General features: G+C 46.3%; 1 protein-coding gene across 6 annotated transcripts in view; it reads right to left on the bottom strand.

Annotated features, from left to right (window-relative positions):
* Iqck (IQ motif containing K) overlaps positions 1-18,437 on the bottom strand; it is a 116,369-nt gene that overhangs the window by 28,579 nt on the left and 69,353 nt on the right. For 5 of the 6 annotated variants that reach the window (XR_003946504.1, XR_378252.4, NM_001374605.1 and 2 more), the window contains one exon: positions 1,846-1,957. Coding sequence is in view for 4 of the 6 variants with exons in the window: in NM_001374605.1 (NP_001361534.1) it covers positions 1,846-1,957 (112 nt within the window). In the remaining 2 variants the exon portion in view is untranslated. Of the gene's footprint in view, positions 1-1,845; positions 1,958-18,437 lie in introns of those variants that run through there. The other variant, XM_006507986.4, reaches the window with a different exon arrangement.

The raw sequence follows: 18,437 nt of genomic DNA, 5'->3' as shown, positions 1-18,437 counted from the left end.
GCAGCATATCAGGATATTTACTGAACACCCTGCCTTGCCCTAGGCGAGCCTCCTGGAGCCCCTCCTAGCCAGGTGACAAGGGCACACAGCGGGTGACTGGGGTAGCAGAGTCTAGTCTGCACTCAGTCCACTCTATTCTTCCTGCTCCACTGCAAGCCAAGCCCATCAATCAAAGAGCAGCGATCAACTCCGGAGAAAACGGAGCAGCAATAAATAGGTGCACTGTGCTTCCTGTGACCTTTAAACTGATTACAGTCCTGACTGCGTCCTAGTTCTGAACCAAACTGAAATGGCAGTTGTACTAAAGAAAGGCCAGGGCTGAGCCAGCCCAACAGGAGATGGGGTAATTACTGAAGCTGCATCTCTTCCTCCCTCCCTCCCTCCCCTCCACTCTCCTCCCTCTCTTCCTTCCTTCTTTATTTCTTGAGTGTGTGTGTGTGTGTGTGTGTGTGTGTGTATGTGTGTGTGTGTGTGTGTGTGTGTGTGTATGTTATATGTGTTCCCATTGGTATGTACACATGAGAACTCTTGCATGTGGAGGCTAGATGTAAACACTGGGTACCTCCCTCAACCACTTATCTACCATATTGAGACAGAGTCTCTCACTGACCCCGCAGTTCACCAATTAGGCTGAACTGTCCCAACAGCAAGCTGCAGACAGCCTGCTGTCCCACCTGGCAGCACTGGACTTGCCTTACCCTGCTGCTCCTAGCTTTCTACTGGGGTGCTGGGGATCCCACTCAGGTCCCCATGTGTATGTGGTAGGCGCTTCACTGACCAGACCAACTCTCTAGCACCTCCCCCTAACTCTCTTTTACTTTTAAACTTTAATTTACCATATATCCACAGTAGGAAAGACAGAAAAAAAAAATGCCAAAAAAGGAAGGAAACCAGAAATCCTACCATGATTGATATGCTGATATTCATTCTGCTATGTTCTTTTTCCAGTACAAAAATATACACATAGATAAACAAGGGGATTTAGTAATACAAAATACAGGCGCACAGATGCCCCGCCATCTGCCATCTGCAAGCAGGGGAGGAGTGAAGGGGGGTATAGGCATGTGTAGTAACATGCCCACACATGTGGTGAGGTAAATCAGACGTTTGAGAGCTTGCAAACTCATACCTGAGGCCTGAAGGCCAGGAGCCCCAAGGCAAGGGGATACTGGTGTTCTGTGTAAATAGACAGTTAATTCAACCTTCCTCACTCTTTATCCTCTTTAGGCCCTCACCAGTAGAGAGGCCACCCGTGTGTTCAGCCCACCAGTTCACACTCACATCTAACTTCCAGAAACACCCTCACAGCTAACGCATTCATCAGCTATCTGAGTATTCCCCAGCCCAGCCAAACTGACACACAAAACTGCTCATGACAAAAAGGAAGATGGAACCGAACCTACTGACGTTCAGAAAGACACAAGGAGTTGGGAAGAGTGTGTTGCCATTAACGTAGTTCCCCAAATCACAGCTAGTTCTTGGACTCTCATAGCTAGAAAATAAAAGCCCTCGAATACAAGGTGACACAGAAGTTGTCCACAAGGGAGAGAAATATCATGTGACTTACATCCTGTTAACTCCAGTTGCTAAGCAGAACACTCAGGCACACATGTGTGCACGTACATTCACAAACACACACATGTACCCACACTCACTCACACTCAGAGGTGCACGCGCGCGCACACACACACACACACACACACACACACACACACACACGCATACATGCACGCGTGCGCACCACACACAGATGAGTTCTGCGGACCTCTGAGGGCGTCCTTTGTGAGCTCAGGCGAAGTATAGGCTTTTTCCCACCCAGCGAGGGCCGTGGAGCCCGCCACTCACTTTTCTGCTCCTGCTTGGCCCAGAAGATCTTCACCCGCTGGCGGATGTGCTTGTCCTCGCGCAGCTTCTTCTGCCACTGCCGCAGCTCCTGAATCTCAGGGTCACAGCGAACCTGGAAAAGCACAGAGCTCAGCTGGTCCCCTTTGCCCGCTCGTCCAAGCGCCCCTTTACAAGTCTGCGTTTGAAAGCCTTCTCAATCAACTGGATGTACTGTAAGCTTGTAAAATTCTTTCTTGCAGCACTGGGCCAGTGCTCTACCACTGAGCTACGCCCCATCCCCGTTTCGACGTATTTTTGAGTCTCAGAAAACACTGTTCTTACCTGAATTATCTACACTCCAAACTGCTCATTTCGTACTGGAGAATAAATGATCGTGAGGACTTGCCATACTAATGCTATGTTGAGAATATTCTAGATTTTGTGCTGTCCCATAAAAAAATATACCATCTAATTTAAAATTTTCTCCATCTCATTTGAAAAAAAAAGCAGATGAGCCTTTAGATAATATATTTATTTGACCTAGATAATTAATTAACACTACTAATATCCATTAATTTTATCCACTCACTAATATCTGAAATCTTGTCATTTCAACATGTAATTAATATCAAAATTATGTATGATAGGTAGACTTGGCAGTATACATCTACAATCCCAGTACTTTGGGAGGCTGAGGCAGGGAAGATTGTGACTTCAAAACCAGAATGAGTTATAGAACAAGACTCTCTCCCAGCTCCACTTTATAGCCCTCAACTGAGTATCTTTTTCCTTCTATATCTGCTATATTTACATCTACATCTACATCTACATCATCTACATCTACATCTACATCTACATCTACTCAAGTGCTCTATCTACTATTGAGCAGTAACCAGCAAAGCCCTGGCTCCACCCCAATACCTGATTTACGAGATGTGGTGGCAGATTTCTGGAATCCTGGCACGCAGGAGGTAGAGGCAGGAGGATCAGAAATTCAAAGTCACCTTCCAACTACACGGAGAAGTTGAGTCCAGTGTGGGATCTAAGAGACCCTGTTACTCATTCTATTGAGATAGGAATGATTAGACCCATTCTAAAGATGAGAGAACTAAGCTGAAAAGAGAGCAGATAGTATTTCAGGGATGGGGTGCTGTGCAGAAGTGTGCAGGAGTGATGTGCTGTATGACAAAGTTGACTCTTTTTCACACATCTTTATTATTTTATTATGTCATGTAAATTACTTATTTATTCACTTTATATCCTGATTGCTGTTCCCCCTCCAATAGTTCCTCCCTCTCCTCTGAGAGAATGGAGGTCCCCCTGGGTATCCCCCCAACCCTGGCACATCAAGTCTCTGCAGGGCTAGGTGCTTCTTCTCCCAGTGAGGTCAGACAGGACAGCTGAGTTAGGAGAAAGGATTCCACAGATAGGCAACAGCTTTAGCGATAGCCCTGGCTCTAAGTTGTTCAGGACCCACATGAAGTCTGAGCTGCATGTCTGCTACATATGTTCAGGGAAGATGAGTTCCATCCAGTCCATGTATACTCTTTCGTTGGTGGTTCAGTCTCTGAGAGCCCGCAAGGGTCTAGGTGAGTTGACTCTGTTGGTCTTCCTGTAGAGTTCCTATCCACTTCAGGGCCCTCAATTCTTCCCCCAACTTTTCCATAAGAGTCCCCAAGCTCCATCTAATGTCTGGCTGTGGAGTGCTGCTGGGTGGAACCTCTCAAAGGACAGCCATGCTGGGCTCCTGTGTGCAAGCATAACTACTAGGTGTTGGTACAGGAACAGGCAGGTTGATCAATGGCATTGAATCAAAGACCCTGAAATTAACTCACATACCTATGGACACTTGATTTTTGACAAAGAAGACAAAACCATACAAAAAAGATATAAAGAAAAAAGAAAGCATCTTCAACAAATGGTGCTGGTCTAACTGGGTGTCTGCATGTAGAAGAATGCAAATAGATCCATATTTATCACCCTGCACAAAATTCAAGTCCAAGTGGATCAAAGTACAACCAGCATACCAAGAAGATCAAAGTACCTCAACATACAACTAGATACACTAAATCTAATAACATAGAGAGTGGGGAATAGCCTTGAACTCATCAGTAAGAAGACAGCTTCCAGAACACCGATGGCTCAGGTTCTAAAATCAACAGTTGATAAGTGGAACCTCATGACACTGAAAAGCTTCTTCTGTAAGGCAAAGGACATCATCAATCGGACAAAACTGTAGCCTACAGATTGGGAAAGGATCTTTACCAACCCCATATCTGACAGAGGGCTAATAACCAAAATTTATAAAGTACCCAGGAAGTTAGACACCAACAACCCAAACAACCCAAATAAAAAATGAGGTACAGCTAAACAGAATTCTAAAAGAGAGTAATCTTAAATGTCAGAGAAACACTTTAAGAAATGTTCAAAGCCCTTAGTCATCATGGAAATGCAAATCAAAAGGACCCTGAAATTTCATCTTACACCTGTCAGAATAGCTAAGATAGAAAACTCAAATGACAGCAGATGCTGGCAAGGATGTGGTAAAACAGGAACACTACTCCATTGCTGGTGGAGTGCGAACTTGTACAACCGCTTTGGAAATAAATTTGTCAGTTTCTCTGAAAACTGGGAAGAGTTCTACCTCAAGACCCAGCTATACCACTCTTAGGTGTATACCCAAAAGATGCCCCACCATGCCACAGGGGTACTTACTTAACTGTGTTTAGCAGCTTTATTCATAATAGCCAGAAACTAGAGACAACCTAGATGTCCCTCAACTGAAGAATAGATTGAGAAAAATGTGATATATCTATACAATAGAATACTATTCAACTATTAAAAACCAAGCAGACTCTTTTTGTTTGTTTGTTTGTTTTGTTTTTTTTTTTTTTTTGGTTTTTCGAGACAGGGTTTCTCTGTATAGCCCTGGCTGTCCTGGAACTCACTCTGTAGACCAGGCTGGCCTCGAACTCAGAAATCCACCTGCCTCTGCCTCCCGAGTGCTGGGATTAAAGGTGTGCGCCACCACACCCAGCCCAAGCAGACTCTTAAGCACAGCCTTTACCCCCTTCTCCATCCCCAGATACCTTTCCATTTCCCTCTTGCTGGAGAGACTGTTCGGCAATAAGCTGACTCCAAGCCTAAGTGGTTAACTATGATTTCAAGTTTGTTTTGAAAGAGAAGTTAAAGTTGCTGAAGATCTACGATAGCCAAGGAGGTTGCCATGGGACAACCTCCTTGCTTAAGATTATTAAGGAGGACCACTTTGTGGGTTCCCTTTCATGATCAGCTTCACTCATTAAAATGAAGGCAAAGCTTTATACTCGGGGAAGAGTTCCTGGTGTTGGGATTAGTATGTGGATGTGGGGGAGGCACGCACTAGATGCCAAGGCCAGTGGTCTCCCAGATAGCGGCTACTACATTTATCTTTCCTGGGCTCCCAGATGCCCAGGGTGCAGTCTGCTTGTTTTTTCTCATCTTTTAGAACCCATAACCTTGACTTGCTGGTCCACTGGACAGGAACAGATAAGATGAGGCAGAAGCAGGGCAATTAGAAGCTGCAGGGGGACCTTGGGTGCATACAGGAAACAAGTGAAGGCAGCTCGGAAGAGATCAGGGGACAGCACAGTCGGTCCAAATGGGAGCTGCCCCCTAGCCCTAGAGATAGAGCCTTCCTGTGGAAGCCATCTAGATAGGGGTTCATCTGCTTTACCAAGCTACAATTGGATCTTGAGACTAATAAGGCTACCCACACATCTGCCTCCCCCAGGGCACAAACAGTTCCTGAAAGGACTGGGCGGAGTCAGGCTTGGCCTTCAGATCCCTCCCTGCTTAGAGCCACTCCTTCCCATTTCCTGCTTCCTCTCTCGGTGCAAGGCCCACCTGTTACCTCTTAGAAGTGTGTTGCCATTGTCTGTCTTGGGAACATCTGTGACTTACCAGTAGTCCTGACGGCTGTCTTTCTACTTAATTGTGGTAAAATCCACACAACATAAACAGTACATTTTAACCATGTAAAGTACACTTCCGTGGTGCTAATACATCCAGAACATTGTGCAACCACGTCCACTCATCCAGTTCAAGAACACTCTTATCAGCTCAAAAGGAAATGCTGTAGCCATTCATCAGGACCTCCCGATTCTCTCTTCTCCCCACCCTGGCCACTAATCTGCTTTAGCCTCCAGAGTTGTCTGTGGATTTCCTTATTTGGGAGATTTCACATAAATGTAACCGTTTGCCCATGGGCTCTTAGTATCTGGATTCTTTCACTCATATAAGGCTTTATGATTTACCCCAATTCCTTGCTACTTAGCATCCCACTCTATAACTATGCTATAGAACGATTATCCATTTGCCTCTTCATGGACATTGGAGTTATTGCCACCTTTTACTATTGTGAATAGAGTTCCGTGAGGACCTGCCACACCACAGTTTTGCTTAAATACCCATTTGCCTATAGTTGTTTGACTGTGACCTATATCACAAACAAAAACACCTGTTAGCCACAGGGCTCTGCAGAGAGTACAGTGTGGGCTCCTCTGTTGGGCCAGAAGCCTTTTTCTTTGACTTTCTTCTTTTTGCTGGGCACCACTGACCTTGGCAGAATGCTGTTGCTGCAGTAGCAGCCTTGTTGATGAGGCTCTCGTTGCCAGGTGATCCTGGAGCTCTAGAGAAAGCCTTTGTGAGCTGGGGAGGACAGGCACCCATTGAACTGGGCTAATCCCACTGACTATTGTCACAGTTAGGAAAGCGCTTCAGATGGCAGGACTTGTGCCCATCAGCAAATACCAGAGCACAGCATGTGGTGTTAACACGCAGCAGTTTCTCTTCTCCCGAACCCCCACCCCCCAGCTTCCCACCACTTTGTTTTTTAAGTCACCGTGGGGAGCCAGTTTGTTTTTTCAGTGTGCACAGGAAGATGACCAGTTATGGACTTGAGTTTGATTCGCAAATAAAACAGAAGTTTCTTGATTCCAGTGTCAATTCTTATTTTTTATTAATTAATTAATTTTGGATTTTTCAAGACACAGGCTCTTAACAAGCCCTGGCCATCCTGGAACTCAATCTGTAGACCAGGCTGGCCTCTAACTCATAAAAATCCACCTGTATCTGCCTCCTGAGTGCTGGGACTAAAGGCATGTACCACCATGCCTGGCTGGGCATCAGTTTTTATTTGTTGTGATTTATTGATAGTTACTTATTTTGCCTTATTAGGGATCAAACCCAGGGCTTTTCACGTGCCAGGCAAGAGCTCAACCATTGAGCATACATGCCAAGTCTGGCTGTCTTTATACATACATACATACATACATACATACATACATACATACATATATATATATATATATGTATATATGTATGTATGTATATATGTATATATGTATATATGTATATATATGCACCTGGAACTATCTAATTCTTCCAATATGTAAGATTCTGATGAAAGGCAACTTAGAAAACCTGTATTAGTTTAGAAAGCCAGCTCTGGGCTGTGGAGCTGGCTCTGTGGGTAAAGCTCTTGCCATGCAAACATGAAGACTTGAGTTTAAATCTTCAGAACCCAGGTAAGATTTGGCATGGTAACACCCACCTATAGATAGGGGGCAGCTCCATCAGGGTCCTTGGAAGTTGGCATACCAAACCCTCGTGCATATAGCCACAAATGACAAAGAGTTCTGTTTCAAACAGAGAGGAAGGCGAGGGGTGGCACAGGAGTTTGTCGTCTGACCACCACATGAACACTGTCACAGTGCATTCATTCTCTTCCCTCACCACACGGACACACGTATCACATATATATATATAAACAATGGGAAGCAGAGGGTAGGGGAGAAAAAGGAAAGAAAACCCTAAACCGACATTCTGAGACTGAATCTTAGCTCTGTACAACTTTGAGTAAGTTGCTTGTGCCCTCAGAGCCTCAATTTCCTAATCTGTAAAATGGAGTTGGCACAAAACCAACACCTAAAATGCTAACAAAACCCTGCCTACGTAAGTTATCTTTGTGTTAATCTTTCTTAAAATTAACTAGCAAAGAAAAAAGTGGAGTCATCTGCCATGGGGAATCCTCCAATTGCCTTGGCTGCTCAAAACCAAGAGGCAGAGGAGCCAATGACTCAGAAGTGTGGTCTCCTCCCAGGAGTTTAGCAAGCACTAAGCACATACGTGATTCTGTAATTTCACAACGCTGGGCTCTGGCCAGATAGTGCAGAGGTTCTGGGGTTGGGTGGGGTGGGGGAGGAAAGCAGTGGCTGCTGGGACTGCAGTCACCTTCACAATCTCTACTGCCCAAGTGCTCTGAGCTCACTTGTTTGCCTTACTTCTTGGCAAAACAGACAATCACATAGCAACAACTGCCCTGGCCTATTCCCTAGAGCTTTCCTAATTGCCTTGAAGGAAAGTGCTTAATCCATTATAGTTACTGGAAGAATGCTGGAGAAGTAAGGGAATGGACCGGTCCTTCAGTGACACTCACAAGCGCCAACCCTGGATTTGGCATGTGATGTCTCCAGAAGGTTCTTGTGACGTGTTTGCCATGGCCTGACATCCTAATGATTATTTGAGTGGACTTTACGTTCAAGAAAGGTCAGTTTGCACATGTAGGAGAGAGGGTGGGTAGGGAGATGTTTGTAAAACTCCTTCCCGCTGTCTTATTAATAAAAGTCCCAAAGCTCATAACTAGCAAGTTCCATTTTCTCTTTGTAGGAAGCTTGGAGAGGTCTTTTCAGATCTCTGGCAAAACCAAATCAGAGCAGAGCAAAGCTGGCTTCCTGTTGTAGATGTCACTAGTGTTTAGTGGTCACTGACATTCACCTAGGCCATAGACCGAACCCTGCTCTGGAGCAGCAGTGTCAGCAATGGGTGCTGGCACATCTGTGAACCATCAGCTTAGCCAGTGGGTGTGAATGGCACTTTAAAACTCTAATGAGGGAGCAGGGATATGGCTCACTGGGTCAAGTAGCAAGAGTGTAAGGATGAGGACCTGCATGTGGACTCCCAGCCCCATGTAAAGTCAGGCAGGGTGACACATGGCTGCACCCAGCACTGGAAGGCAGTGGTGCTGGAGAGAGATGCCTCCCTGCGGAACTCCAGGCTTAGTGGGAGACTCTATCTTTAAAAATAAGATGGTTAGCCGGGCGTGGTGGCACACGCCTTTGATCCCAGTACTCAGGAGGCAGAGGCAGGCAGATTTCTGAGTTCAAGGTCAGCCTGGTCTACAAAGTGAGTTCCAGGACAGCCAGGGCTACACAGAGAAACCCTGTCTCAAAAAAAAAAAAAAAAAAAAAAAAAAAAAAAAAAAAAAAGATGGTTGTTTGAGTCAAGGCCTGGCACTTTTCTATAGGATAGTGAAGATTCTAGCTGATTCTTGACATGTGTGTATTGAATGTGTTTAATAACTCAACAGTATTAGGCACAATGATCTTTCATTTTAATAAAAGTTGTATGATGAAATAAGGTGTACAGCAATGGAGGAAAAGGCTCAATACTGACCTCTGGCCTCTACACGCACACATACATACACATGTACAAACACACATTCATACACACACTACACATACATGTACATGCACAAAAAAATCTAATGAGTAGAAAATAGCACTTATTCCTTTATTGCTAAGGTCATCTTTATCCCCATGTGTTTAAAGTGGTTGGTCACCTTTTTTTAAAAAAATAATTTTATTTTTTCCTTTTTGCTGAAGCAAACCACTTGATTCACTGAGAACCCAGACTATGTGGGAGTGAAGTTAGAACCAGTCACTACATCCAAGGCTGGGGCCTCGTGAGGACCTGTATCTGTCCACTCTGCTGGATTTTGTTTCTTGGACTAGTTATCTATACACAACATATGATGGATGTTGCAGGCAACCACGCTACCACTATGTCACAACCTGGAGAAGATGTGAGGGTTTTCGTCACACACAGCAAAGTGAAGCACCTGATGGTCTGGAGATGCCACCCTGCTGCTCTCTACAGGGAAGCAGGTTCCTTCCATGAGAGGTGGGAAGAAGGACTTTAGGGATGTTAGTGACTCCCAAGGAGCACAAGCTGGGAGGAGAAGAGGCTGGGGAAGCAAAGCAGAAGGCTCCCAGCGCTGGCGCAGTGAAGGATGCAGTCTCCGGAGGGTAGAGGATCCTTTGCTTGTTGGGTCACAGCCATGCCTCAGGGCCTCCTGCATCTCTGTTCCTTGACTAATTGACCATAATTGATATGCCCCAGAGCCTTGCTGAAGGCTGTCTGCTGAGTACCTGTCTGGGCACCAATGAGGAAGGAGCATGGCTTGGGCCCTGGATACCAGAGAGGCCGCCTTTTATGGACTAGTGATTATATGGTATCACTTCTCAACTCTTTGCTTCCCTCTTTGAGTGGGTCATTTTGTATCTTCCGAACCTCTGGCATTGAGGCTATCCTTTTGTGACCCAGTCTGGAAACCATGGGACAAGCCATTCTGTGTACTTTTGTTACAGTTCTCTTGCCTGGTTTTATTTGTAGTCTTCATGCTTTTACATGTACCTCTTCTTTCCTGGTTTCTGAAGCATCTGGTTTCTGTTCTCCAGTTGTTTCTTTCCATTCACTTAGTTTACATTCTAGTCTTTATTTTATTGGTTGGTTAGGTTTTCATTTGGGTTTTTGTTGTTGTCATTGCTATTTTGTCACAGGGTCTCACTATGCAGCCCACATTGGCCTCACACTCTATTCTCCCACCTCAGCCCGAGTCTTCCACACATGGGATTGCATGTGTGTAACATCGTGCTGCTATATGCCCAGTGTGGTGGCATACGCCTGCAGTCCCAGCATTTGGGAAGCCGAGGCAGGAGAGTCCTAAATGTGAAGACGCCAGCCTGAGTTACATAGTCTAATCTGAACAACAATAATAAAACCTCCCCCATCACCGGCTCCACTGAGACAGGGATTTAACTTACTATGTACACCAGGCTAGCCTTGAACTCACGTAGACCCACCTGTCTCCTCTCTCAAGATCTGGGATTAAAGGCATGCACCACTGCATCCAGCCTTGAAAAACTGTCTTACTGGGGGTTAGAGAGATGGCTCAATGGTTAAGAGCACTGACTGCTCTTGCAGAGGTCCTGAGTTCAACTCCCAGCAACCACACGGTGGGTCACGACCATCTATAATAGAATCTGATGCCCTCTTTTGGCCTGCAGGCTCTATATACAAATAGAGCATTCATATGTATAAAATAATAAATAAAATCATTTTTAAAGTTGCTGTAATGAAACAAATTAATTAAAAGTAAATTGTATCATAAAAGTCTCCTCCCTCATGAACCAGGACTTGCAATGGCTTTAATTCTAGTGTCCTTGCTCCTGCCTTTCCTGGTACCACCTGACATTTTGGCATGCTGCTCTTTCTCGGGCCCTTATACCTGCTTACAGCTCGGTCTACATGGTTTTCCTGCGCCTCCTTCCCCATGGATTCATTTCCCTCTGTTTAAATGCATCTCCCAGGATTTCTTTCAGGAGGGCGTTTGGGAAAGGAGTATTTATAGCTCTTGAGTGATGGGTGAGTGGGCATGTAATTCTAGGTTCCGTGTTGGTTTTCCCCTTGATCAGCAGACACTACACTCACTGTCTAGGGCATTTACTATGGCTGATGAGAAGTCTATAATTGCTCTCTGGCTTTTTCTTTGTAGGGAATGTGCTGCAGGGCAGCTTTGAGGATTGTGTGTCCGTGGCTTTTCTGTGGAACGTTTGGATGGCCTTGCCTTTATCCAGCTCACTCGGGGTTCATCTTTCAGTGCCCTTTACAAATCTGGCTTCTCCGCTATTCCTTCCACTGCCACGGTGCAATCGCTAGGACACTGACACCTGGCCATCTCATCTCGTCGTTCCTCAGCGGCTCTTCCTCCTCCTAGCCCTCAGCTTCACCCTCTCTCACAGACCTGGTTCTCGCTAACTTCTCCTTCAGCTGTGTCTATCTGTTGGTTAGCACACATCAGAGATGTGACCCACGGGATCAGCAACCTCCTTACCCAGCCAAGCCTGTGGTCAGCACACAGCAGAGGGTGGGTCCAGGAAGCCGGCCTTTCACAGACTCCCTGTTACTGCTGATGTTCACTGAAACTCAAGGGGCACTGCCTATTTGTGTTCTGGCTTTTGTGTTTATGCACTTTTCTTTTAAATATTTTTTCTCCCTTGTGTGTGCAGTGCTGGGGTTGGAACTCTGGCCTCAAGCAGGCCAGGCAAGCATCCCTCCAGAGTCATCCTTGTCCATTCACGTGAGTACTTTCCTCTACGATCAGCACACTTAGTTCTTTTTCAAATCTAAATTTCCCCTGTTTTTCATACTGTCTTGTTCTTCCAGCGTGGTCTATATTTTGTCCTAGTAAATCTATATAATCACTGTAAACACACTTACTTCACAAACTCAAATTGCTATGCTTGAGGGCCCGAATGCTCTGCTTGGTGCTGGTTGTTGACTCCCTTCTTCTTTGGAGGTTCAGTTTTAAAATTAGGAGTTTATGACTTTTTATGTCTTAGTTCCAGCTCTAAGCTTGTCCACATCTGAGGTCATGTCTATAACTAGCAAACTTTTTTTGATTGGGATAAACAAGATAGTAAATATTGTTGCTTTTGTGGGCCATGGAGTCTCTTTCAAACCAATACCATGCTGCCATAGAACACAAAAGCAGCTGCAGACAATATGCTAAATAGGTGTGGCTACGTTCCAGTAAAATTTTATTTGGAACAGAGAGAGAGAGAGAGAGAGAGAGAGAGAGAGAGAGAGAGAGATGGGGGGAGGAGAAGGGAGAGGGGGAGGGAGAGGGAGAGGGAGAGGGAGGGAGAGATGCACACATACACATATGAAGAAAAGAAAAAGGAAAAAGAACTTTTGTAGCCAGGTTGAATGGGACAGGCCTATAATTCCAATAACTAAACTAAAGCAAGAGGGTCACAAGTTCAAAGCCAGCGTGAACAACTTAGTGAGACTTTGACACAAAATAAGAAGGTAAAAGGAGTCCTGGAGCTGTTGCTCGAGGGTGGAGCCTTGTTTCACATGTATGTGGCCATAGGTTCAATCTCAAATGCTACAAAAAATATTTAATAAAGAATAGAACCCAAGGAATGGACAGTGGCTGGATACTGTCCTTCAGGTATGGTTTGCCAACCTCTGCCTTGACCCCTATGTAGGCATTACAGCTCCAGCCCCCAGCTTCTCCTGCTGCCCCTTCCAGCTCTCTCACACTATTCATCTGACACTGTGCCCTTGGTGAATCACGTGAATGCCTGTCTAGAAAAACTCACTGTCTCTCAAAGTTTAAGCTCAACAAATGACCCTGATGTCACTGGGGTTCTGTTGAAATAGACCCCCCCCCCCCAACCTGGGAGTTCTAATGCACACCAGTGAGGTAGAACAAGACCCGCAGGACTCCAAGTGATTCCAGGGAGCTGAAGCCTGGGCCACCCTGCTTCCCCGAGGGAGAATGCTAGGAATGAGCCTACTGCTCCAAGCCCTGCGGAGGACATCTGTACCGCTTGGCTGTTTCAGTTCCTACACAAACACCATGCTGATTACTGCAAAGCCTTCCAGTGTGAGTCAAGGGAACACTCTGGGGCTGTTAGCCCGTGGTCAGGAAAGCAGGATCTGGGTGAGTCACCAGCACCAGCTGCCTTTCCTGAGGTAGTCTCTGCAATGCCCGGATCTGAGAAGGCCTTCTCCCAGGAAGCCACACCTAGTTTTGTACCGAAGTCGTCCCCCCGCGCCCCCCCCCCCCCGCCGGGTGGGGGCAGGTCACAGCACATACATGAAAGAAATGGAATTTCCCCCACATTTCAGTGATGGCAGTTCAGATGGAGTTCATCCTGCTTCTCCTGATAACTGAGACTCATGATTAGGAATGAATCTGATTGCGTAGGCATTTAAGGTATTTGATGAACCTCTCAGTGAGTTACAGGGTAAATTACGTCACCGTGTGCTCTGCCAAGGACCCTGTCAGCCAGCCCGTTCTGAGCCCTTCCCTCCCGTCCCCACTTAGCTGACATTTGCTAACACAAGACCTGTGAGCACTCTTTTAGGAGTTATGTGCACACTATTAATTCTCAGAAGAAATCTCTGAGGTGGGCAGTATTTCCACCCTTTTCAAAGAGGAAATTGAGCCTCAGTCAAGCAAATAGTGCCCCGAAATTGGTATGTATTATAGCCCAGAATTTGAACCCCAGGCAACTATGAAAACCTGCTCTGGTGTTGCCATTCTACTCCTGACTGAAGCAGCAGCTTCAGGGTTGTTCTAATGTACGGTCAGGTTTGAAAGCCAGAGATTCCTCTGTCAGGGTTCTCAAAGAGTGTTCCCCAGGTTGCCAGCACTCCTAGTGCCCAAGGACCTGTTTGAAATGCAAGTTCTCAGGACCCACTCAGCCCTCCCGACTCTGGGGGAAGGGCCCTGATGCAGGTTAAAGACAGAGAACCGCGTGCAGTGATGTGGGTGTATATATATAACACAAGCACTCGGGAAGCTGAGGCAGAGGGTTGTGGGTTTGAGGACAGCCTGAGCTGTCTCCAAATACGTAAGTAAATATCAAGAGCCAGAGCTCGGGAGAGACCACTTGCCCAGCATGTGTGAGGCTCTGGGGACGGGGTGGGGAGCCACCACACTGTGCCCTTGGTGAGTCACGTGCATTCTTGTCTAGAAAAACCCACTGTCACTCAAAGTTTAACTGATGGATGCAGAGCTGGAGCTGCAGCTCAGCTGGTAGAATGCCTGATTAGCACAAATAAAGTGCTGCATTCCTGGGTTTGATCCCCAGCTCCGCATAAGCCAGGAGTGTTGCCATACTGTAATCCAAACTCAGAAGGTAGAGACAGGAAGGTCAAGAAGTTTAAACCCATCCTTGGCTACGTAGCAAGTTCAGAGGCTATCCTTGGCTACAGGAACCCCACCTCTGTGCCCCCCCCCCCCACACACATATGGGAGTCTATCCCCTGTCAGTGAATCTGGCCAACCTCATGATTTGCTCTGACCAATAGAAGGGAGCAGAAGTACTGCTAAGAGAACTCCATAATCTAAGGCTGAAGAAAGCTTGAAGCTTCTAGATTTGCCTCCTCATGTTATTTCTACATTTAAGGAGGCTCTTCTTTCAACTTACACCATGTTGAAAAGCCACATGGAAAAGAAATGCCAACCACCAGTGCCACCTGCCAGACATGTGAAAAAGAGCAGCTTGGCCCTCCCCTCTGTACGTAGTCACCTGCTAATCTGGGCACACAGGGAGCCAGCACAGTAGCCACCCAGCTCACACACAGACTCCTGAGAAACAGTCAAGCACTATGGACTTCTTCTTTAACATTACTATTGTTTTCTTGTTGTTACAGTACAGCGCGTGTGTATGCATGCACTGCAGTGCACTGTGGAGGTCAGAGGGCAATTCTGTGCAGCTGATTCTCTCCTGGACCTTTTAGAAGGATGCTCTTACCCACTGAGTCATCTCCCTAGGCCAAGTCTACAGATTCAAACCACCAAGTATTCTCATGGGTTGCTATCACCAAAGAGACTCAACCACAGCAGTGAAAGTGACCCGTGCACTTTTTACCTTTACAGACAAGTGCTCCAGAGGAGTGGAGAAGGGCAGCTACTGGGATGCCAAGCAGGATGGCAGGCATCTCACCTCTGCTCTCTGCTTGCCAAGCTTCCCAGTCAGACCCAGTACAATCTTCCGCCATCTCCATATAGGGTTATTCAACTTTTTTGACATCAGAAAGTGACACTGAGGTTTATAAATGTGATGGTCCTGCATTCACAGCTCTCTGGGTACACAGGGCCCTCAGGCTGCATTCACAGCGCTCTGGGTACACACGGCCCTTAGGCTGCATTCACAGCTTTCTGGGTACACACGGCCCTTAGGCTGTATTCACAGCTCTCTGGGTACACACGGCCCTTAGGCTGTATTCACAGCTCTCTGGGTACACACGGCCCTTAGGCCGTAAGCTAGGCATGTCTGAAAGCTGAAAGGTCTTTATTGTTAGCTTGTTGTTTGTCTTGAGACAGGTTCTTATTCTGTAGTAGCCCAGGCTAGAGTCTATCTCCTGATACTCCTGCCTCAGACTCTTGAGAGTTGAAATTAAGGCTTAGCACTGCCACCAACAGCTAAAAAGTTAAAATAATTTTGAGATATATTCTCATGTAGCCTAGGCTGGCCTTGAACTCACTATGAAGCCAAGAGTGGACTTAAATTTATGATCCTGCGGCCTCCATCTCCCAAATGTTGGGGTTGCATATCCATGCCACCATGTCCTTGTTTGAGGTCGTTCTGGCTATTGAAGCTGGGGCATCATGCATGGGAAGCAAGCACTATACCAACTAGGCTACACCCAGAGCCCTTGAAGAAATCCCTGACAACATTAAACAAGAGGTGTCATCATGTTACACTCTGCCCTGTAGATGATCTGGCCAGTCCTCCTCTGATTTTTCTTGTTTATTCTCCACTTCAAACCTAGGAACTGGAATTCAGTATTATTGCTAGACACAGTTCGTAGACGAGGAAAGTGAGGGTTAAGGAAGTTCATTGCCAATTCAAGGCTATGGGGCAAAGGAGATAGAATGGCATTAGGTTTATGCCAACCTACTCCACTGATGGCAACGCTCGCCCACTGCACTGATGGTATTACCAACCCACTCCACTGATGGAATGCCAGCCCACTGCACTGATGGCAAGGCCAACCCACTGCACTGATGGCAAGGCCAACCCACTGCACTGATGGCAAGGCCAACCCACCACATTGGCTGGTAGGCAAATCCTAGGTCATCTAGGATTCATCTCATACTGGAGTATGTCCTACTAGGCAAACAAGACAGAAAGGAGTTGCTTACAGCTTGCCAAGATGACAAGCTTTGGGGTACTTATACATGAAAACGTACCTGTAGTTTTATTTAAATAACTGAAGAAACTGGTGAGGGAAGGGGGAGGGAGAACCTAGCCTGAGACCTGATCCCAGAGCAGGCCAAGGCCCCTATTTATAGTGCTGTGGCCTACTTCAGCCTGCTGAGTGGCCAGACATTGCCCCAAGAAGGAGGCCTGAATGGGGACCACGGCAACTGGGTGCCTTCTTTCTGGGGCACCAGAGTCCTGCTGGGCACAGGCAGAAGTTTCTAGCCTGATCAAAAGAATGTTTTGAAAAATAACAGGGTTTCTCAGGCAGGAAAAAAAAAAATCCAACAAAAAACAAAGAACAGAAACCAAGAACTTAAGGACTACCACCAAGAAACAAACAAGCGGGAATATATTCTTATAGGGGTAAATGGACTTTCAACAGAGCTACACCCTCACAGCTAACAGGAGAGGACTGGGGTGAGAGATGGGGATGCAAAGCGGGGGGGGGGGGGGGGGGCAGGAGCACAATTGTCGGTCCTGTTTTTCAGGAGTGGAAAGGGAAACCAAATAATTAAAATAATGACAAGGCTGGCAAGCCAAGAAGCAAACCTCTGTACCCAAGCTGTTCCTTCTGCGTTAAGAAGCAGATTCTCTTTGTGCTGGGAATGATAATGTTGTCCTCTAATCCCGATGCTTGGGAGGCATGGAAAGGAGGTCTGCAAGTTCAAGGCCAGCTTTGACCACATGCTGAGCACAGTCTCAAAAAATAAAACTACAGAGCTGGGGGGAGGGGCTCCCTAAAAGATCTATAAGCAGTCAGTGGTGGCTGGGGAGAGAAAAACATTTACTTCAGTAGTGTGGCCACTGGTAGGTAAGGTGTTTATGCTCCTGTAAGCAGCCCTTATGGAACTCACAGGATCACATGAGGGGGGTGGGGAGGGGAAAGTCTAAGGGGCAGAGGTGGGACAAGAAGAGGAATCAGATGGGAGGGGACAAGAGTGTGATGGGTCATGAGTGGGAGCAAAATACTTTATAAACATGTATTAAAATGTCATGGAGACAGCCGTTATATATATAACAATAATTATGTAACAGAAAACCATAGAGGTCACTTTGGATTCAAGAGGTCTGGAGTGGTGCTTAAGGCTCCCTGCCTTTCGACCAGTCCCAGGTAAAGACATCACTGGCAAAGACCACAAGCTGATATCAAGAACACAACAGCATCACATGGCTTCTCCCTTTCTCCCACAGAAATAATCGTGGGCACTATGAGGTGGTTGCTGCTGCTGTTGCTGCTGTTGTTCTTCTTATATGTTTTTCAAGACAGGGTTTTTCTTTGTGTGTGTGTGTAGCCCTGGCTGGCCTAGAACTCACTCTGTAGACCAGGCTGGCATCAAGTTCAAGAGATCTGCTTGCCTCCTGAGTGCTAGGATTAAAGGCATGTGTCACCACTGCCAAGATTCAAAGGTATTTCTGTAGAACTATAAGGGTCACACATACCTTCTGTGGTTTAATATGGGAAAGGTCTCTGTAGAAATATGGATCCTAGGAGGTGTGGGCTGGGAAGATGGCTCAAATGGTAAGAACCCCAGTTCCATTCGAAGCACTTATGCCCCCCATGCTGGAGAGGCAGAGACAAGAGGGTCTCTGAGTTTTCAGGGCAGCCAGTGTGAACTAGCCAGCCTAGCCTGTGTGGCTAGTTCCAGGTCAGTGAGAAATCATGTCTTAAAATACATGGTGGATGCTGCCTGGGAAATGACACTTGTGAAACAGGCCTCTACATGG

Source organism: Mus musculus, chromosome 7 (genome assembly GCF_000001635.26).
Source record: "Mus musculus strain C57BL/6J chromosome 7, GRCm38.p6 C57BL/6J".
NCBI classification, from domain to species: Eukaryota; Metazoa; Chordata; class Mammalia; order Rodentia; family Muridae; genus Mus; species Mus musculus.
This window is presented reverse-complemented; position numbering and strand designations above follow the sequence as displayed.